The sequence below is a fragment of the Hippopotamus amphibius genome, chromosome 13 (genome assembly GCF_030028045.1).
Source record: "Hippopotamus amphibius kiboko isolate mHipAmp2 chromosome 13, mHipAmp2.hap2, whole genome shotgun sequence".
Taxonomy (NCBI): Eukaryota; Metazoa; Chordata; class Mammalia; order Artiodactyla; family Hippopotamidae; genus Hippopotamus; species Hippopotamus amphibius.
Window position 1 is genome coordinate 102,384,472 of NC_080198.1, and position 22,663 is coordinate 102,407,134.

Sequence of the window (22,663 nt, forward strand, 5' to 3'; positions counted from 1 at the left end):
GCGCACGCCGAACAGCGGCGCGAGACCCGACCTCCCCGCGAGACCCGACCTCTCCGCGGGCGAACCCCAGACCCCATCCCGCCCCCGCGCGCGCCCTGGCCCCGCCCCTGACGCAGCGAGCCAATCAGCTCGCTCCCTGCCGGTAGACGTCAGGCCGGGGCCCGCCCGCTCCGGGCCCGCCTCTTCGGACGCTGCGCCTGCGCAGAAGGTCGCCCCACGGCCGGGAGTCGGCCTTCTGCGCGCGCGCGGGGGCGGGGAGGCGGTGCTCCCGTGAGGCCGTGCGAGGCGCGGCGGCGGGCTGCTGAGGTGGGCTAGCCGAGCTTCCTGAGGAGGGTGGCGCCGGGCTCGCGGTTCTCTGAGGTGGGCGGGGGTGCTGTGGCAGCGGTGCGGGCCAGCGGCTGCGTCTTCTTTCCTGGCGCCCCTGGGGGCGTCTTTCGGGCGCGCGAGTATTTTCCCGCGCGGCGCAGTCTCTGTCTGCGGGGCGAGGGGGCGGGGGCGCGAGTGAGGGGCCGGGGGCGAGGGCAGCGCCCGGAGACTCGGGGTTCCCGTGCCGGCGGGGAGGGGCGGGGGACGCGGCCGGAAACGGGGTGCTCCGGGGCTGGGGGTGGGGGCTCCGGCCGGGCCGGACCCTGAGGCGCTGCTGCGACGCGGCGCGGGCCGGCCGGGAGCCCGCCCGGGGTTCGTGCGGATGGTCTTCGCGCCGATTCGGCGGCGTCCGTGGACGACTATTTTATTGGCGCGCGCGCCACAGATCACCCCGAGGGCCCGAACGTGTTGCTGGGTCCCGCCTCGGGGGTGCGCAGCGTGGGTTAGTCAGCGGTCCCTTTGAATAAAAGCCTGAAAGATCTCTATCCAACGACCGCTCAGTCCCTTGGTTCTCCTCAGGTCGGGGGGTTCTTAAACCTGCAGCTTCATTTTCTCTGCACTAGGTTGGTCGTATCTGACTTTGGTTCTTGCGTGAATGCGGATGTTGATCGAGTCGCTCAGGTAAATGTTTAGTGGACTCTTCCTCAAAAGACTTTCTGTATTTATTTGTTTTTTCTCAAGAAGGACAGGGAAAAGAGGCAGCTTAGCCACGTGATGGCTTGGACATATTTAGATTGACTTATTTTGAATTAGAAACTGAACTGCTGCTCTATAAAATGTAATATGTGTTAAACCATTTTGGGAAAAAGTGATTTTCTTGTTAATTAGGTTTTCATTACCGTTGCAGTGTTCTAAGTAATACCCTAACTGTTGCTCTTTATCTTCATCAGACTTTTCAGCTGCATCTGTATCTTGTGGTATTTATCTGTACCATCCTTTTAAAGATATCATTTGTAACCTTATTTGTGGTCTAATGCTTGTTTTCTTTCCCCTCTAGGAGAAATTATTATAGATTCTAAAAATATTTTCCCCCTTTTCTGTGGACTTAAAATTAGTTTTGTGTGTATTTGGATTTATTTTCTAAATATCAACACCATAAAGCCTTATCAGTTACAAAAAATTGGGGTAGTTAAACCATGAGTTGTGGCAAAGAGTTTGTGGAAACATTAAAAAAAATTGATTATCCCAAAGCTGATATTCTTAATGGGGAAGATTTTGACTGGTTGTTTGAGACTGTTGAAAATGAATCATTTTTGAAGTGGTTTTGTGGGAATGTGAATGAACAGAACGTATTGTCTGAAGAGGAATTGGAAGCCTTTAGCATTCTTCAAAAATCGGGCAAGCCCATCCTAGAAGGAGCAGCATTGGATGAAGTTCTTAAAACCTGTAAAACGTCTGATTTGAAGACACCTAGTCTGAATGACAAAGAGCTAGAGAGATTAGAGGATGAGGTTCAAGCTCTGCAGAAATTAAAGAACCTAAAAATTCAGCGGCGTAACAAATGTCAGTTGATGGCTTCAGTAACTAGCCACAAATCTCTGAGGTTAACTGCTAAAGAAGAAGAAGCCAATAAAAAGCTGAAGCAGAGTCAAGGAATTCTAAATGCTACGAATACTAAGATCAGTAATGAACTTCAGGCTCTTACTGATGGAGTTGCAAAATTAATGGTGTTTTTCAGACATTCGAATTTGGGTCAAGGGACGAATCCACTGGTGTTTTTATCTCAATTTTCATTGGAAAAATATCTAAGCCAAGAAGAGCAAAGCACAGCAGCATTAACTTTATATACAAAAAAGCAGTTCTTTCAAGGTATACATGAAGTAGTTGAAAGTTCAAATGAAGAAAGTTTTCAGCTTTTAGATATACAGGCACCATCTGTTTGTGATAATCAAGAAGTTCTTGAGGAGAGACGGCGAGAGATGGCTAGGCTGCAGCTGGCATACATTTGTGCTCAACATCAGTTAATTCACTTGAAAGCAAGTAATTTGAGCCTGAAGTCAAGTATAAAGTGGGCAGAGGAGAATCTTCATTGCCTCACTAGCAAGGTAAATATGAGAAATGAGACTAGATTCGTATTGAAATTGTTGTTAATAATGAAGTAATACTGATAGTAAAATACTTTAGAGAGGGGGCTGTAATAAGTAATTTTCTTATTTTATGTTTGTTCAGTGTTTAGTTGTGATATGTGTCATTGTTTCATACAAACAGATCTTCATATTAGTGGAGGGCAGAAATAGTAATTGTAACCCAACCCCATTATCGGCTCATTTTAAACAAAGTACTTTTGCACTCTGTGTTTGTTCAGATACAGACGACGCTGAAATTTCCTTTTTTATGATGAATGGGTAAAGAGCCTTATGGCTGTGTTATGAGTATTCTGCTTTGTTTGCTCTGTCCAGAGGATAGTGTTAATGAAGTTAAGGTCCAGTTCAGTGGATTGAAACCTTGATTCTTTTTTTAAGAATGTATAGATGTGTTATAGATACCAATCTGCACTCTTGGGAAGCTTGCTTTCTTGGTAATGTAACCGCTAGATAGTTGAGTAAAAAATAACAGCCTTTCTGAAGCTGAATACCTATAACTGACACAGATTTTGGAATGATGTGTGAAGTCTTGTCTTTCTTTAGAAGTGCTAAAATCAACAGGCAAGCTGGGAGAATAGCTACTGAGGTTATTTTAATTTTAAGGAAAACTTAAATAACATACATTAGCATTCAGTGAGTAGTGTGATTTTTATTAAGACAAACATGACAAGATGTCTGTTTTGGTAGCCATTACTGTGTGTAGTATTTTACACAGTAGTAATAGCATTGAAATTTAGCAATTCATAATGGCTTTACCCTTGGTTTTGTTTACAGTTTTCCTTTTTAAACTGTAATTTTGGCTTTTGCTAGTATGAAATAAGTTTTTATTAGTGAGTATGTTGTCTGATAACCTAAAATGGAAAGTGAAAATAATTTTAAAACTATTTTAACTTTATACTTATAGTTTGAAATGTAATTGTTTTCTTTGTGTAGGCTCTTGGCAAAGATAATTTGGATGCTAAAATTTCAAGCTTGAACAGTGAGATTCTGAAACTTGAAGAACAAATCACTCATATAAACAACAAAATTTTGCCTGCTGTGGTAAAAGAGAATGCCCAGTTATTGAATATGCCAGTTGTAAAGGGAGATTTTGATCTGCAGATTGCTAAACAGGACTATTACACAGCAAGACAAGAGTTAGTTTTAAATCAGTTGATAAAGCAAAAGGCATCATTTGAACTTCTACAATTGTCATATGAAATTGAATTGAGAAAACATTGGGACATATATCATCAGCTTGAAAATTTGGTTCAAGAACTTAGTCAAAGTAATGTGATGCTCCACCAGCGATTAGAAATGCTAGCAGACCCATCAGTATCTCAGCAGAGAAATCCAAGGAACACCATCGATACCAAGGATTATTCTACTCATAGGTAGGCTTCATTGTTTCTTTAATGAGTAATTATTTTTCCATTCATTTTTGTAAAATTAGTACTAGAGTGTCAGCTAAAAGTGTGGAAGTTTAAAAAATTCTTTGCACTCCATTTTTGGCCTTTGTATTCTTTTCTTCCACCTTTCTGTTATATGCTTTTCCCTTTTTTAATTTCTTGCTCTCTTTTTCATTTATGTTAAATCTGGAAATAGCTGGTTTTAGAGGTGAGGTGGATGGGTTGGAGGATGGAAAATATACAGTACAAGGCCTTTATTCATGTTTAGGCACTATTGGGTTGGCCAAAAAATTCGTCTGGTTAGTGAATACGTTGTACAATAAAGTTCTTGGTGAAAATGAAAAGATGTGTCTTTTTATTTAAAACCAAAGAACTTTTTGGCCAACCCAGTAGATGTTTTTAGTTTTAGGGCAGGAGTTTTATTTACAGCAGGAAGTTTAACTACAGCTTGGCATATAGCAAGTGTTGCTGAGCAGAGAATTGACTGCATTTGGAGAAGGCAGCAGTAGAGAGGAGAGGAGACTTCATTTTTGTGTCGTCAGGTGAATCAGCAAGAATGAATGCTAGCTTCCAATCTCTTTTGGATGTCTAAGCAATTGATGGCATGGGGATACTGAAATTGGAGGGCTAAAGTAGTCAAAGGACGCAAAGATCTGGATCCTACTCCTGATTTTTCTCTAGAGTAGAAGAAAATCACCTAATACTTTGTGTTCATATTAATGAAATGAGGGATATGGATAGGGCTGCCTCACTGTACAGTTTCAGAAAGTGGCATTGATGTCGTGGTTCTGTGTGAATAGTGCCCCCTGGAATTGTTCCACGAGAACAGAATTAGCCTTGGGCTTGAACCAGTTTTAGGAAGTCTGTTGCAACTTGTTAAAATAATTAAAATAATACATTTTTAAAAAATGCTAAGAAAAAGAGCGTACACTTTTTGTTATAAACGTGCAGAAGGTGCTGCCTCACATTTTTCCGTTTGTCTCATAAGATTTTTCTGCCATTAATGTTTACAGTGTTGAAGTGGCCTCATGGTTCATTAGGAATTTAATTTGTCAAGCAAGTATGGACATGACTGGAGTAGCAAGTTTACAGTTACTATTTATGTAGCTCTTTATTGTTTACTTTTTAAAACATTTTTCATTGTTTATGTTTTCAGTTTTTCTCTTTTAAGTCTACCACACTCCTTTAAAATTAGGTAGGTATTAAGATGTGAAAATTAGGCCTCAGGGGTTGACTTGACTTAGGTCTTACGTGACAGCCAGAACTCAAGACGTAGGTCTTGGGGCTTGCTAGGTGGCACAGTGGTTAAGAATCCGCCTGCCAATGCAGAGGTCACGGGTTCGATCCCAGCTCCAGGAAGATCCCACATGCCGCGGAGCAACTAAGACTGTGTGCCAAAAAAAAAAGACGTAGGTCTTGTGTTTCAAGTTCATTGCTGTTTCAACTACATCATAGCTGTGTTCTGTGAAAGAAGTGTTTTCTAGGGAGGTATCTCTGAAATGTTTGTTTGAAGTAGGTTAATGGCAGTTAAAGTCAAAAAGAATTTTATGTCTAAAACTTGGAAGATGGGAAAGCTGGGGATTCAGATACAATACTTAGAATACATATTTCTGTAATGAGGTAGTATTTTAGTTGGAATGTTTTTAGTTATTTGATTAGTATTTATAAGGTCTTAGCTTTCCCCAAAGATGCCCCAATATAGTGAATTAGAATTTGGAAAACTGTGCTGACTTGAAAGTTTTTTCCTGTAATTTTTATTTTCACATTTTAGGCTTTATCAACTTTTAGAAGGAGAGAATAAGAAAAAAGAATTGTTTATAACCCATGGAAACCTGGAAGAAGTGGCTGAGAAATTAAAACAGGATGTTTCTTTGGTACAAGAGCAGTTGGCAGTATCTGCTGAAGAACATTCTTTTTTTCTGTCCAAACTAAATAATGATGTGGACGTGCTTTGTGATGCTTTGTATCAAGGAGGAAATCAGCTTTTGCTTAGTGATCAGGTGGGTGCTTGCCATAGTAATTAAAAACACTTTAAAAAATGATGTTCATTGTAAAAGATACTAAAGAAAATGTTAACATGAGGAAAATATTACCCCATATCCCATTGCGCTAATAATAACATTTTTATATCTCATTTTATTCACATATAAATATATTTTTCGGATAGTTTTCATCAGTATACACATAATTTTAAATTTATGAAATATTTCAAATGTAAAAGGATATGTAATGCTTATGCTAAGAATCAAAAAAAAAAAATCATCCCTATATTTTTTTCACCTGTCTTAGTAAATGGAGGATTGCTCTTGTATCTTTACTATCCTGTGTACACTTAGTAATAGCACGCTCCTGCTAATAGCATTCCCCTCTCTTCAAGGAGTAACTGCTGCATTTAATTTTGTCATTTGCTTTCTTTTATTTATAATATAGACTGTGCGTTAGTTGTTTTGTATGTTTATGAACTTTATGTAGATTGTATTATATGTATTCTTCAGTAACTTGTTCGTTTCTTAATATGATTTTTGGATTCATTCATGTTGATATTTGTAAAGCTATAGCTCATTTATAGTTTTCTCTTTTGTATAGCTAGTATTCCCTTATGTGAAATTCCACAATTTAGTTATCTGTTCTGTTGACAGACATTTAGATTATTTCCAGTTTTTGCCATTGTAGGTCATACTGCTGTGGATAGTCTCTTGTTGCATGTGTTATAGATGTGTACCTGCACACACAGACACACACACACACACACACACGCACTCACTCGCTTTCACCCCACACAGGAGTGGGATTGCTGGATAACAGGTTCAGCTTTACAGCGTACATCGAACTGATTTGTAAAGTGGTTGTACCATATTGTATCAGCAGTGCTTAAGAGATGCTATTTATCCGTATCATTTTCATCACATAGTGCTGTCTGATTTATAATTTTCTCCACTCTGTATAGATGTAACATAGGGTCCCATTGAGGTTGAAATTTGTATTTCTCTGATGATTAGGGAGGTTGAGCCCCCTTTCAGTAGGAATTATTTGTATATTTCAAATGCCATTCCTTTGTCAGTGATGAGTGTTATGTATATTTGCTCTCTATTTGTGGCTTGTTTTTTTCTTTTACTGTTTCCTGTTAGTTTGGTTTTGGCTTTTTTTTTTTTTTAAAGATTTTAATTTGATGTCATTTATTGCTGTTATGGTTGGCCCTTTTTTATATCTTGTTCTTTATATCTTGTGAAGGTTTGCCTTTAACATAATAATGATAGTCCCTTTTAGTTTACCTTAAAGTTAATGCTGTTCAAGTTCAATTCTTTAATCCACCAGGAGTTTATTTTTATGTATGACATGAGAGGCAGAGTTCTAATTTTATTACTTTTTTCTCCATGAATAATCATATTGTCCCATCACCATTCATTGAGGCATACAAATTTAAAATCAGTATCTTTCTGGTGAAAGGACCCTCTTCCATTATGAGATAAAGGCCTTTCGCCTTCATGTATGTTTTGTTATATATTATGGACACTGCCTGTTCTGAACCATAAACTAGGTTCAAAGTCTGTTTTTGGAGGACCCAGGTGCTTCCTATTGGGGCTGTAATTCTAACCAAAGGCTCTTCCATCTCTGGCCATCCTGATATTAAGATTGTTGGTGTCCTTTGAGTCCTTAGTTTATTATGAAGAGAGTCTCCTGTTTGACTTCCCAGCTTCTGTTGCCTTTGGACTTTGATTTTTCTCTCACTCATCTTATGAGTCTCAGGAATCATGGATTCTGATTTTCCAAGGTTGTCAATTGAGTAAAGCGGCCCTAGGCTCCCTTACCAATTTGTGTTGTTTTATGGACTTACAGTTTGTTTTAATGTCTGGTTTATCTCTGTTGCTTTTAGGGAGCTTTTGTTTTGTTTGACTCTTTTTAAATATTTCATTTCACCTTTTACATCTTTTCATATGGAAGAATTGATCTGAATAACTAGCTTATCATTTCTTGAAATAGAAAGGCTTATGATTAGTTTTTTAAAATAATTTTTTCTACTTTGGTAAAATACACAAAATGTAAAATTTACAGTTTTAACCAGTTTTAACATGTGCAATTCAGTGACATTAAACACATTCACAATGTCATGCAACCATGACACCATACATTTCCAGAACTTTTTCCTCATCCCAAATGGGCCAAACTCTGTGCCTATTAAATATTAACTCCCCATGCCTCCTTTTCCCCCCATCCCTGGTAACCTGTATTTCACTTTCTGTCTCTATGAATTTGTGTACACTAGGTACCTCATGTAAGTAGAATTGTATAATATTTGTCCTTTTGTGTTTGGCTTATCTTAGCATAATGTCCTTAATTATCATCCATATTGCATTAGGTGTGAGAATTTTATACCTTTTTGGAGCTGAATATTGTGTATACACACCACATTTTATCTGTTCATCTGTTTATAGACACTTAGGTTGTTTACACCTTTTGGCTGTTGTGAATAATGCTGCTGTGGACATTGGTGTACAAGTATTTGAGTCCCTGTTTTTTCACTCCTTTGGGTATATACCTAGGAGTGGATGCTGAGTCATATGGTAAGTCTGTGTTTACCTTTTTGAGGAACTGCCTAATGTTTCCACAGCAACTGCACCAGGGTTCCAGTTTCTCCATATCCTATGCTTGTTATTTTTCCTTTTTAAAAAATATGTAATAGTCATCCTAATGGATGTGAAGTGATATTTGTGATTAGTTTTTTAAAGTCTCCTATTACTGATTTTATCTTCTTGATCTTTTAAATAATTATGTAAAAATCCCATGATGATGGATTTGAAAATTTCTCCTTGTAGTTCTATCAGTTTTTTCTTTATATTTCAGTTTATTTTATAACTTACATCCAAGTTTAAAATTACAGTGAATTATTATCCTGGTAGATTTAAATTGCAGTGAATTGAGCCATTTAGCATTATATAGGTTTTTATCATACCACTTTTGACTGTACGTTAAAAGGAAAAAAGCCAATTAAAATGGTTAAGGTATTTCTAAAGCTTCACCTTTAGAGTCCACTTCTATGTTATTTCCTGATTCAAAGTATTTTTTACATTTTTCCACACTATACATCAAGAATGTTGGTGATAGCAGAAACCTTAATAACCTGGTTTAAAAATGGGCTAAGAACTTGAATAGACATTTCTGCAAAGAAGACACAAATGGCCAACAGGTTTATGAGTAGATGCTCAGTGTCGCTAATTATCAGGGAAATGCAAATCAAAACCACAATGAGATATCACCTTAGACCTGTTAGGATCACTATTATCAAAAACCCAAAAAGGCTAGGTTGGTGAGGATCTGGGGAAATTGGAACCCTTGTACATTTTTGGTGGGAATGCAAAATGGTACAGCTTACTGTGGAAAACAGTATGGAATTTCCTCGAAAAATTTAAAAATAGAACTACTATTATGATCCTGTAATCCTACTTCTGGGTATATAGCCAAAGGAAATAAAAACAGGATATTAAAGAGATGTCTGCACTCACATGTTCATTGCAGTGCTACTCATGATAGCTAAATTGTGGAAACAACCTAAAAGTCCATCAGTGGAGGAATGGATAAAGAAAATGTAGTATATACATACAATGGAATATTATTCAGCCTTAAAATAAAAAAGAACTGCAAAATGCCACAACATGAATGAACCTTGAGATTATGCTAAGTGAAAAATAAGCCAGTTATGAAGAAATAGTGCATGATTCCACTTGTATGAGCTATCTAAAACAGTCAGACTCATTAGAAGCACAGAGTAGAATGGTGGTTGCCAGGGATGGGAAGTTGTTAATCAACAGGTATAAAGTTTCAGTTATGCAAAATGAACACGTTTTAGCAATTGGTATACAGCATTGTGCCTGTAGTTAACAATACTGCATTGTACTCTTGAATTTGTTGAGGGGCGATCTCATGTTATGTGTTCTTACCACAATAAAAAAGTAAAAAAAAAAAAATATTGGTGAGGGAATTCCCTGGTGGTCCAGTGGTTAGGACTCCCCACTTCCATTGCAGGGACCATGGTTCAATCCCTGCTTGGGGAACTGAGATCCTGCAAGCCTTGCTGCACAGCAAAAAATAAAATATTGGTGATACAGTGCTTCTTATGAGTGTCTGGTGAATAACAGTTACATGATCCTTTTGATTATACAGTGCATATTGATTTCAGTTATATTAAAAATGTGAAGATTCCATTCTAGAATCACTGAAATATGGTGATTTCACTGTATTGTCATTGGGTATCATTATTTAATGTTTTTTGCCTAGCCCAGTGAGGTATAAAATGCCATCCATGTGAATTTTAATTTGCATTTTTATTAATGATGTTGAATATTTTTCAGTATTTGTAGGAGTATTATTTTAGTAACTGTTAAGATCTTTAGTATTGAAATTAAAGATGAGATTTTTTTCATTGTATTCAAGTTTACAGAGTTTTTCCTCAAAGAGAGACCACTTAATGTAGATACTACTTGATTTTTTTTTTTTAATGTATTTAGCTCTCTGGAACTGGGATTTATGACAGGTGTGACGCTATTATTCTTGAACTTTTACATTAGAATCACCAGGGAGCCTGTTGAAATGTAGCTTCTGGCCCTGTTGCAGAGTGATTTAGTGTGGAGTGAGGTGTAGGATCTATTCATAACAAGCACCCCCAGGTGATAACCGTGCTGTGGACCATGCCGAGAGGCTGTGGAAGGTTGAGGTGTAGTTATAGCTACAGATTTTCTGAGGACCTCTTTGATAATACTGGCTGAAAAAAGCCATGGAAACTTGTTAATAAACTGTTTTTAATGTTAAGAAGTGAGGAATTTCAGTTATTAAATGTGAAGGGTCCATCATGTCTAGGTTTTTGAGAAGAATTACATGGTAAGTCATTATTGTTGAATGTCACATATAATTCCATCTTCTGTAACAATGTGAAAAAAGAAAAATCGAGGGGCTTCCTAGGTGGCGCAGTGGTTAAGAATCCGCCTGCCAATGCAGAGGTCACAGGTTCGATCCCAGCTCCAGGAAGATCCCATATGCCGCGGAGCAACTAAGCCCGTGTGCCAAAAAAAAAAAAGAAAAATCGAGATTTTTGTTAAGGTTTTTATATTGGTAATTGCTTCATTTCAGGTTTTTCCCAATACCTCTGATGTCTAGAGTAAACAGATTAGGCTAAAACAAGATTTGATTACTCAAGTTCCGTGAAGGAAATGGTGTTCATTCTTTATATTTGTAGACTCTAAAACAGTGCTTGGTACCTGATGGGCATTCAGTGATATTGAATGTATGAATATGCAGAACAGTTTACATATCAGACTCTTCCTTCAGGGAGTAAGAGTGTGCTTTGAATTACTTAAAATTGCCTGTAGGAAGTTGTTGCAGTGGATCTTCAATACATAGACTTATTAATCCTGCTATGGATTTGGTTTTTTTTTTTTTTTTTTTTTGGCTACGCCCTGCAGCATGTGGGATCTTAGTTCCCCCGACCATGGTTTGAACCCTTGCCCCCGGTAGTGGAAGCGTGGGGTCTTAACCACTGGACCGCCAGGGAAGTACCCCCTGCTATGGATTTTTAATTGAGGTTCATTTACTGTTGAGATTGTGGGAATAATCATTATATCATTTAGATTCTTATGTAAGTTACATTTTAAATTTATAATTGGTATTATGAATAGAGCTTGAATTAAAGGCATTATTGTTTTCCTTTTAGGAGTTAATGGAGCAGTTTCATCAAGTTGAATCTCATCTAAATAAGCTAAATCATCTTCTTACTGATATTCTTGCCGATGTGAAGACAAAAAGAAAAATTTTGGCATCTAATAAACTGCATCGAATGGAAAGAGAGTTATATGTATATTTTCTTAAAGATGAAGATTATCTGAAAGATATTGTGGAGAATTTAGAAAACCAGTCAAAGATTAAGGCTGTTGGTCTTGAAGGTTGAAAATTACTAAGAATGAAATCTTTACTGCATGTGTTGTGTTTTAATGTTTTATTTATTAGGAGGAGAATATAGCTAATAAACACTATGAAAATTTTAAATTCGAGGTCAATGGAACATTTCCTTTAATGAATTCAGATATTATATCAATTTGGTTTATTTCTTATATGTTTGCTCAGAGTACCAGTGCTTTTTATGACGAACATTTGCTTGGTGGCACTTAGTCCTGATAACTTCTACAGGGAAAAAGCATTATTATATAATGCAGATATTTTTAATAGAGTTAATTGTATCTCTCATTTTTTTTTGAGATAGAAATTTCTACTGTTAAATATTTTAAAAATCTGTAGAACTTTGAATCATCATTGTTAAAGCTGTGGGCCTTAATAAATGGAATAGTCAAGTCCCCTCATTTTTACCTGTAAAGTAAAATTTTGCCACTCAAACTGTATTCACCCATAATTCCCTGCTGTAGACTTTGAGACTATTTTAATGTTCCCTACTTGTACCACAAAGAATGTCAAGTTTCCATTGGCCATTGCTCAGTTTAGAGGTTGGGTCCTGGGGATTCAGCATTTCTGCAGGACAGATCTCAGCAGTGCTCTGACTTCAGTGTGACTTACATATCATGAATAGCTTTCAAGTGAAATTTCAGAATTCCTTAGAAGTGGTTGCTCAGATGATGTATAGCACTATTTTAATCAATTTCTTAGGAGTGAAAATACTGAAGTGTTAGATTGTATTGCTTGGGATACAAGTGTAGTATTTGGACAATTAGAAATTATTTTTAAGAGTTGAGGTAAAATAATTTGCAGTAGCTTATTTATCAGCTATTACATCAAATGCATCTTGAGTGCCTGGTTTTTATGTGGCCTGTGTTACATACTAAGTAAGCTTTATGGAGAGAAGAGAAGATTTAGACATTACTTTCAGGAAATATTCCTACTCCAAGAAGGTATTACCTGCTTGTAATGTGGAATGCCTGTCTAAAAACTACTATGCATTTTAGGTGATCTTTATGGAGTTTTTTAGCTATAACCATCAGAAAATGGGTATGCTTAGGTGACAGATGGGCCTTGACAATTTTTATAATCTGAAATATGTTTTGCCAATTATTGTACTTGTATATTATTTGAAATTTTGTATTTACCAAGTAGATCTTAATATGCTTGAAAAATTTGTAGCAATAAATTTTGTCTAAGACTCTGCTTATTAACCCCTCACAGGTAACCTTTTTTTGTTCCTGTTTTTCCCTTTGCCCTACCTTGGAATCGAGAATTTACTTGAAATTTTTCTTCTTTCCAGTAATGTGGGAAAATGTCACCTGGTTTTCTGGTTCATGGAAGAGCAAATTCTGTTTAGATTAGTGCCAAACACATTAGATGTATGATCAGCTACCTGATGATTCATACTGTCCCTTCTAGACCTTCACCCACTCAGCCCAGGGGCCCAGTACAGCTGAGCAGTGCAAGTGAAAGGATGTCAGGTTAATTGTCTGTCATAATAACCCAAGTCAGTTAAAAATAATTTCTGTTACTAGATGTGTATGTTTAAGATTATAACAGCCATTTGTTTCAAACCTCAGGAAGTAGGAAATATACAGTAGATCTCTTGCTTCAAAATTGGTTAACGAGGAGATATGTTCTTTAGTTTGTTTCCTATTTACCATAATACCCAATTGAGCCTCTTAAATGTTTTGTTTTCTTCTTACTATCCCATCTATATTATGGGGACAGTTGATACCTATTTCCTGTAGTGGTGAATATCGTAATTTTTATGAATGTTTACATAAAAATTTTTACATGACTTGTTTCTTATTTTGAAGTCTCAAAATTAATATGTGGGTATTATGTTTATCTTATGTTTAGGAGTTTATGAAAATGGAAAATTATGAGGCATTTGTAGGCTTTGACCTATGTAAGATACCACTGTCCAGTGTTGCTCAGAAGATTATGTCTGCTATGCATTCAGGTGATTTAGTGGAGTCTAAGAATTGGAGAGAAAGTGAAAAGAGTGAGTAATTTTTACGAACCTTTGTATTTTTTGCTACCTTGAATGTTAATCATTCTTAAGACTAAGTTTTGAAAATTGACCTTAAAAATAAAAGTTATTTTGTCAGCAAAAATGGGTTTACTCAAGAATAGCATAGAATTGCAATTTGGGACAAGCATGCTATATAAGGGCCAAAGACAAGTCTAAACAAAGCAGAGGAATATTATTTTATAGAGAAAAAGGTGGATGTTGGTGGGGGTTGTTTTTAACCAAAGTCCGTCGGAAAAAGGTGAGAGTTCAGAGTGGTGATGGTTTCTAGCTGAGTTGCTGGGGTGGTGGATTCCTTGTAGCAGATACCCTGTACATCTTTTGCTGGGGGGACCTGTAATTGATGATTCTTCCTCCAACTGACTTTGAGTGGTACTGCATGAGAGCTCCCCCTTCTGGTCCCCTGACTCTATTTAGTGAGGTTTCTCCTGACTGATTTTCACAAAATGAAGTGTAGCAGAGTTTTTCTATAGAACTTTGTATTGTGTAGGGAAGTTCCTGCCTACAAATGAACGGAGTCCGGCTTCCCCTTGCATTACTCTCATTTGATGATGAATGAGCTTCTGCTCACTAAATTTTACATTCTCTTAGCCCTTACTGCTTTGAAAATGTAACACTCTTCCTTGTTGTAGGCATTTCTGCCAAACATTCCCTTAGCATCTGGATCAGCTGTTTAACCTCAAAAGAGGTGGGTTCTTTCATAGTGCCTGTTGCTAAACCCTTAGCTCTCAGGTCATTGAATCTGTATTTGCTTATTGTTTGTGGTGGACAAGAGAAGTGTTCTTGACAGTATGTGTATTATACTGCTGTAGAAACATATAAACACTTAGGTGGCAAAGATTAGTAGATCAGTGTACATATGTGTATGACATGATATAATAGTAAAAGCTCACAAGTGTGACTGAAACGGTTGGAATACCAGGGTTTTTGGTTTTTGTTTTTCCTCTTTTTTTTTAAATTTTACTAACAAAGCAGTCTGTATTTTGAATTCTAAGTCTGGGCCACTAATTTGTTTTTCTCTTCTACAGAGTGGGTTATAAGTGAGATATGAAATAATTGAGAAGTATTGACCAAAAATTCAAAAGCTGTTATAAATACAGTTTGTCAATTAAGATATAGTAATGCTTAACATTTCAATCTGTTCATATTCAGGCATCTGTTGCCCTTGTTATAGAAATCAGTAATGAACCAGTAAGAATTTTGGGGTGAGGACTGCATACCTAGTAGTTGATAGTGTTTTAGGGGAAATGTTGGTGCTGGAGGAAATAGTGAAAAAAGGTAACATCACACATCAAAGAGCCTTCTCCTTTGTATACTTTCTATAATAACAAGAGCAGTGTGCACTTGACAGAGCTCGAAATACACTTTCCTTCAAAAACTGATGAGAATAACAAAATGCCTCTGGAAGCTAAAATGTGAGTCTCTGTTGAGAAAAATTTATGGCAGTCAGCACATCTCATGAACTGTCTTGTCATGCTCTTAAAATACTCTTTTAAAATCCTAGTTTTCATAAATTTGAGAAGATAAGGTATTACTTTTCTGTCAAGTGTTCTTGGATTTGGAAAAAGAGTGGAGTTTTCACAAAGATTCTGTACATCAGTCGTTGTGTAACAGTCTTACTACGAACTTAGTGACTTAAAACAACACACATTTGTTATCTCATAGTTTCTGTGGGTCAGGAGCCTGGGCACAGCTTAGCTGGGTCCTCTGCAGGGCTGCAGTGCAGGTGTCAGCCAGGGCTGGAGGCTCATCTGAGGCTCGAAATGGGGAAGCATTTGCTTGTAAGCTCACATGGTTGTTTGCAGAATTCAGTCCCTTGTAGGCTCTTGGACTGAGAGTCTTGGTTTCTTGGTGACTGTTGGCTCAAAACCACCCTCAGCTCATTTCTACATAGTTCTCTCAATGGGCAGCTTTATGTTATTGCAGCTTGCTTTTTCAAAGCCAGCAAGAAAGTGTCCCCAGCAAGACTGACATTACAGTTTGTGTAAGGTAGTCACAAACATTCTGTCACTGTTGCTGCAGTCTTTTGGTTAGAAGTGAGTCAGTAAGTTCCACCCACACTCAAGGGGTTACACAAGGGCATGTGAATGCTAGAAGGGCGGGGTCTTGGGACCACCTTAGAGTCTGTCTGCCACAGAGTCCCACCAGTTTTATTCTTTTTTCATATAAATCTGAATTAAAGTTGGATTGCTGGAGTTATTGATGAATGATGCTGAACCTGAATTGATTGATTCCTGGACTCTTGTCACATGCTGAGCTGTTATGTCACATCCTTCTCATAAGTAAAATATTGTAAATCAGCGTTTCATCTTTGAAAGACCATTTCATACCAAATAAATATCAAAATTGAACTCAGAAATCAATGGAAGTAAACTGCCAATATTTGCTTTTACAAAAATGTAATAAGTAAAACCAAACAATGTTAAATGTCACTTTGGGATCTAACTTTTGATCTGCTAGACTGACTGACAGGTATACACATCCAGTAAGGATTGGACTGTGTGTATCTTCTTGCAGCAAGATTGGTCTTTATTTTAAAACCCTTTGCTGTGAAAATACAAAAGATGGAAAAACTTAAAATACAGCTTAATGAATTAGTATAAAGAGGACCTCATGTAGCTACCACATACATTGCCAACATCTCAACATTTCCTTCTCAATTAGAACTCTCTTCCTGCTCAAAGGTAACCAGTATCCTGACTTTGATGGCAGCCACTTCCCACTTCCTCATCACATGAGGGCTTTTGCATTGCTCCAAAGGCCTTTCTGGCAGAGGTTACTCGTCCACCACACTGGAGTCCGTGCTTCTCTTTGGAGGCATGCCATCAGACGGCGTGGCTCAGTGTCCTTGCAGTCAGGTATGAAGTGGCAGGGTCGTGTCAGTGGGGTGTGCTGTTGCCGGCGTAGTCCTGAAGACATCTGACTTGCTTCCTAGCTGGCCTCTTTCCTCCCCTCCAGTTGGAACCTGAAATAACTCCTTTCCAACCTGCAAATGATAAGTGTCCTAGAGGACTGTGGACCAACGTGCTGGAGGGACCCTGGGTCCAGAGTGACTTCATGAAACAGCTGCTCCACCAGCTGAGACCACTCACCTCAGAACAGGAGAGAAGAAATAAACTTTGTTGTTTAAGCCATTGTATTGGTGGGTCTTTTGTGACTGTGGCTTAGCTTTTTACCTTAACTCTTAACACCTGTAAACTAGACTCAGAATTGGGTTCATCTGACTTAAATTTATATTGTCATTTTAGTGTTCAGTAATGCCACTGAAAGTCCTGGGAAATATTGGGGAGGACGATTTTTCAGGCTGGTTTCAAGGTTGTCAGCTGGCCTGGTGCTATGTATAGCATTATGCATTTGATTAAGCACATATTTATTAGGCTACATCTCTATATTCTGCCTAAGTACCTATAGTGATCAAATAACAGTTTCTAGTACACATTTATCCAAAATTATTTTTAACTTAATAGAGCTTAGAGGTGAATATGGTTTTTTTCTAGTAAAATAAGAATAGTTTTACAGACATTACAAATTAATGCAGGTTTAAGACTCTCAAGGTAAATATTTGTCAAAATCCAGTTCATTAATTTGAAGTGTGTCTTTATTCTCACCATCTAGTGGAAATCTTTGCAATTTCAAGGACAGATAACATAAAGCTAAATGAGAAAATAGATTTATTTTTATTATATTCATTCTGGTCAAGAATATATGGATAAACATTTTTATTTCTATTAAATAAATGTAAAATCCTCATGTCCAGTCACTTAGCAAACCCTGCCAGATGTTGGGTCACAGTTCCCACCATCCTAATTCAAGCCTTCGTTCCTTCTCACTTGAAAATTTGCAGAAGTTTCCTAATTGCTGTTTACTGCTGATTTATTGCCACTTTTGTCCTGCCTTTACACCATTGCTGGGATTAGCTCAGCTCTTGTCTTTGCTCTGTACAGAATTTATCTGTAGAAACATCCCCATGTGTTCCTGCAGGGCAGCCTGGCCCTTGCCTGCCCTTTTAGTCTTCATGTCCCATCACTTTCCCTCTCTTTATGCCCCATTCAGATTTTTAAAAAATAATTAGTTTTACAGTAGGTCCTTCTTGGGTTATCTGGTTTAAATATAGCACTGTGTACATGTCAGTCCCAAACTCCCAATCTATACCTTCCCCCCACACCACCACCCCACCCCAGTACCCAAGGCAATCTACAGGCTCAACACAATCCCTATCAAATTACCAATGGCATTTTTCACAGAACTAGATCAAAAAATCTTAAAATTTGTATGGAGACATAAAAGACCCCACATAGCCACAGCAATCTTGAAAAAAAAGAACAGAGCTGGAGGCATCAGGCTCCCTGACTTCAGACTATGCTACAAAGCTGCAGTCATCAAAACAGTATGGTACGAGAACAAAAATATATATCAATGGAACAGGATAGAAAGCCCAGAAAGAAACCCATGCACCTGTGGTCAATACAACAAAGGAGGCAAGACTACACAATGGGGGAAAGACAGGCTCTTTAGTAAATGGTGGTGGGGAAACTGGACAGCTACATGTAAAAAAAATGAAACTAGAACATTCTTTAACACAATGCACAAAAGTAAACCCCAAATGGATTAAAACCTAAATGTAAGATGATACTATAAAACTTAGAGGAAAACATAGGTAGGGCACCCTGACATAAATTGTGGCAGTATCTTTTCTGATATTACATCTCCCATGGTAATGGAAATAAAAACAAAAACAAACAAATGGGACCTAATTAAATTCAGAAGTTTTTGCACAGCAAAGGGAACCACAAGCAAAAAAAGACAACCCACAGAATGGGAGAAAACATTTGCAAATGACAAGGAGTTAGTCCCCATTCAGATTTGACTCAACTTCAAAATGTATCGTTTCCTGGCTTCATCCTCTGCTTACCTTTCTTTTTCTCCTTCATACACAACACTAAGTGGTGAAATAGCATTTTACAAAGTTCTGCTCAGATGGCACTTCATTACCAGAATGCTTTATTGGAAGTAAACTGCATTTGATTCATTTGCAACTCAGAATTTCCTGTGATGTAGTTTTTGGTTATTTGCATAATGCTTTAACTCTCGATATGTTTTGAGCTCTTTGAAGGCAGGCAAAGGTGGTCTCAGCTTTGATGCTACCACAGGTGGATTGATCCGTGAATTCAGCTCTTACTGATTTGTAAGAGCTTTCTTCAAACATATAAAACATATGAAAGACTATTATTTATGTTGTATTTTCATATATGAAGGACTTTACTATTTATGTTGTGTTTTCTTCAGCATTTTGGAGGGTCTTTTTTTGTTTGTAATACTTAAAAAAAATTTTTAACAGAAAAACCAGAAAGTCCATAATCCCACATTAAAAAACAATTTTTTTTTTTACATATTTACACACACACACACACACACACACACACGAGTGAAAGGTTTATATGTACATTGCTTTCTTAATTCAGGCTTTTGCTTTGTTGAACCTTCTTCACTTGCTCGTATCCCATATTAACAACTTAGCACATGCCTTTCAGGTTTTTGTCCATCCGTTTTCATGGTTGTGATTATAGCTTGTGTGTGTGTGTGTGTGTGTGGCTGTGCTGTGCCATCCTGACCTTCCCCTCGGATGGGATTGGTGAGGCCTTTGTTGCAGCTATATCATATCAGAGCTTCCACTCCCTCAATCCTTCTCCCCGAGAGCATCCCCAAGTAAATAAATGTCTGTAGGCAAAGCTCAGTCTGGTCCTCAGGGAACTTGACCCATGGCAGTTGGTGCCAGTAGTGGTCTGAGAAAGCAGACATGGCATTTTGGAATTTGGTCACCCTTAGGTGGGCTGCCACCGACGACTTCATCACAAGTGGTGGGTGAAGTACAGATGGCAGCGGCGCAGTTAAAGCTTTTACTGGGGTGGCTGGTCTGGCCGCTGGGCAGTACTATGTATTTGAAAAGTATAGGGCAGTGGCATTGCTGGCTGTGGCTGGGTCTTTTGGGAAAAGACAAAGGCTGGGGGTGATTATAATTAGCAATTAAAGGGTAAATGTGATAGCCAGAGGGCTCACTTGCTAGCCTGTAAAGAAGTCATCTGCAATCACAGCCCTGTGCCTAGTAAGGCTGGTAGAGCTCCAGAGGAGGTTGGATTCTCAGCCCCAGTGGGTGTTCTACCTCAAGGTCAGGGCCTGGGTCAGGAAGAGGGACCTGACCCCGAGGTGCAGGATGGGGACTTCCAGATGGGTGCATTCACATCTTGAATCCCAGATACCTCTGGGACCTGCAGAAGTAGCTACTCCTCTTCGTTAAAGGCCAGCGCCTCCTCTCCACCCCCCAGCCCCTCAGCCTGAAGACAATGCAAGAAGGTTCTATTTTGAGAAATAACACATTTTCCCTCAGGAACTGGCACCTCCTTCTCTTTTGACCATTAAGTCACGACATAACCTGGCCAAGAGGTACCAGGACCTATTAAGGGAGTGGGTGAGACAGGGCTGGTCAGGGAACAGAAACCGTACAGTCATTGGAACAGGGACAGTTTAAAGCATTATTAACTAGTAATGGGATTGGTTGCCAAGGTGTAAAGAAAACTCTGGAGATTACAATAATAACAGATGCAGGGAGCAGCTGCCTCAGGTAGTTCAAAGGAAGGAACAAAACTGGAGTGACGTGGCCGGGTGATGTCCATCAGCCTCTGTCATCTGCTGTCCCAGTACAGGCAACTTGGGTTGCTTAATAGAGTGGCCATGGAGCTGGGGTGGAGGCTACGTGTGAGCCTGACAGCATGGCGCTCCCACTCGCCAGGGCTGATCTTGCTGTTGCCTCTCTTGAATGTCCGGCTTTCCAATGACGGAGAGTACGCTGTGTCGCCAATTGTACCGAACTTTGAGAACAGTCACTTGGGGGCTCGTTGGCAACACTGAACCTCTTGTGCCCCCAAAGGTGCTGTGATTCTTCTTGACTGGAACCCACACGTATTCCAGGCATGGGTTTGCCTGCCCCATACCCAGAGCCTCGGTGAGCTCTGTTATCCAAGGCTCTCAGAGTGTTTGATCCACTGACACAGAATCCCACATAGCATTGCCCTGGACATAGGGACCCACTTTACAGCAAAGGGGCTGCAGTGGGCACATGATCGTGGGACCCATGGGTTCCGTCACAGCCACACACCCAAAACACCAGCCCGACAGAGTGGTGGAGTGGTGGGTAGAGGCTCAGCTCGGGTGACTTGCATTATACCCTGTACATCAGTGACTAGGGCAGGATGCAGTGTCCCCAGTATAAATAAGAGCTCTGGGAACCAAGAGGTGGCAGTGGAGTGGCCCTGCCTACCATCACTCCCAACACCCCTCAGTAAATTTGTGTTTCTCTCCCCTGACACCTCTGGGTTTTGCAGGTTTAGTCTTGACGCCCCAGGGGGAACCCACCAGCGGCACAGGAAGAGTACCGTTCAATTTCAAGCTATAGCTGCTGAGAGGTCATTTCAAGTTGCTTACACCAAGAGACTGGCAGGCAAGGGATGTACTCCCCATCCTGTTCACCAGAAGTCAGGACTGCCGTTACGTAACGGGAGCAGGAAAGCTTGTATTTGGCACCCAAGTGATGTGATTGGACACCTCTTGGTCCTCTGACCAGATGTGACGGTAAATGCAGTGGCCGTGGCCTGAGAAGGGCGTGGTGACCAGGGACTTACACCTGTCAGGGATGCAGGTTTGGGTCAGGATCAGGCGAGCTTCCTAGCCCAGCAGAGGTGTCAGGCCAGGGCGAGGGGGCCACAGAATGGGTAGTAGAGGGAGGTGAATGCTGTCTGCAGCCTTGAGGCCAGCTGCAGGACAAGGACAGGCAGTTCACCCCATTAACCTTCCTTTGAAGTTCCCCCCAGGAAGAGGCCAAGCAGAGTCCCGAAGGAGCTGCTCCCAGAGCACATCTGAGCCACACAGTGTAGTGAGTTGCAGGCAGGACGGTAGTGAGCACTGTGGGTGCCCAGAGCCCCCATTCATCACCCCAGCTACTGCTCACAGCCCAGCCCTTCCTGATGGTTGCCTCAGCCGCAAAGGACTTCTTTGCCCAAGGGCACACCCCTGCCCCAGGAGCAACCAGGTAATGAGACTGGTGGATGCTGGGGTATCAAGGCTCAGCTCCCTTGACCCTGTGCCAGGTGCAGAGCAGGCCTTTGTAGCGACTGCATCTTGGACCTGTCCTCCAGCCTTCACTCCCCTACAGACCTTGATCCTGAGGACGCACCCCAGTCACCTTTCCGACCGCAAGCCTTCATCTCAGGTTCAGCCTCCCAGGGGCCAGACCTGTGCCAGTGTGTGAGCATAACACACTCATGTACACACATGGGGAGGCTGGGTCATGGTTTTCAGAAATGGGGTCATACTTTCACAGAGCTCTGCATCTTCAAGTCAGTCAGTACAGCTCCTTTTCAGCGGCACTGCTTCACAGTGGGGTGTTACATGATACAGTCACTGCCCTCTTGGCTGCTGTCTCTTCATTTTCAGTCCTTTGCCATAAAGCAATGCTCTTCTGGTTTAAGCATATTTACTGTTGCATATATTTCTATGAAACAGCCAGGAGTGAGGTGGTTTGGTTAGATGATTTATATATTTTATATCTCTGTTTTTATTGAGGTTACAACCCCCCTGCCCCCAGCACATCTATCCTAAGATTACAGCTCAAAATTTCACAAACTGAACACCCCTATAACCTTCGCCCAGATCAGGAAACAGAACATTGGTAGCATCCCAGAGGTCCCTTTGGGTCCATCCGTTTCTTCCCAACTCCTGAGAGTGATGCATGCTTTTTAAATTTTAGTAAGTGTTGACGCTTTTCCTTCTAAAAAGATCCTAACTATTCGCATTTTTAC

At 39.8% G+C, this 22,663-nt stretch overlaps 2 protein-coding genes across 3 annotated transcripts in view; both read left to right on the plus strand.

The window, feature by feature from the left end:
• Positions 1-230: 230 nt before the first annotated feature.
• Positions 231-13,546, plus strand: HAUS3 (HAUS augmin like complex subunit 3). Of its 2 annotated transcripts, none has more exons than XM_057705902.1 (6): positions 231-306; positions 930-987; positions 1,364-2,411; positions 3,384-3,823; positions 5,610-5,838; positions 11,541-13,546. In XM_057705902.1, the coding sequence occupies exons 3-6, from the start codon at positions 1,503-1,505 to the stop codon at positions 11,772-11,774; spliced, it is 1,812 nt and encodes a 603-aa protein (XP_057561885.1). In that variant the 5' UTR covers positions 231-306; positions 930-987; positions 1,364-1,502; the 3' UTR covers positions 11,775-13,546. The 2 variants fall into 2 exon arrangements, with proteins under 2 accessions (XP_057561885.1, XP_057561884.1); XM_057705901.1 differs by having other exon boundaries at positions 285-360.
• The window catches only part of POLN (DNA polymerase nu), a 169,196-nt gene continuing 146,828 nt past the window's right edge, over positions 296-22,663 (plus strand). Inside the window, exons 1-3 of the mRNA XM_057704662.1 lie at positions 296-360; positions 930-987; positions 13,640-13,784. Coding sequence (XP_057560645.1) covers positions 13,646-13,784 — 139 coding nt within the window. The 5' untranslated portion in view covers positions 296-360; positions 930-987; positions 13,640-13,645. The remainder of the gene's footprint in view (positions 361-929; positions 988-13,639; positions 13,785-22,663) is intronic.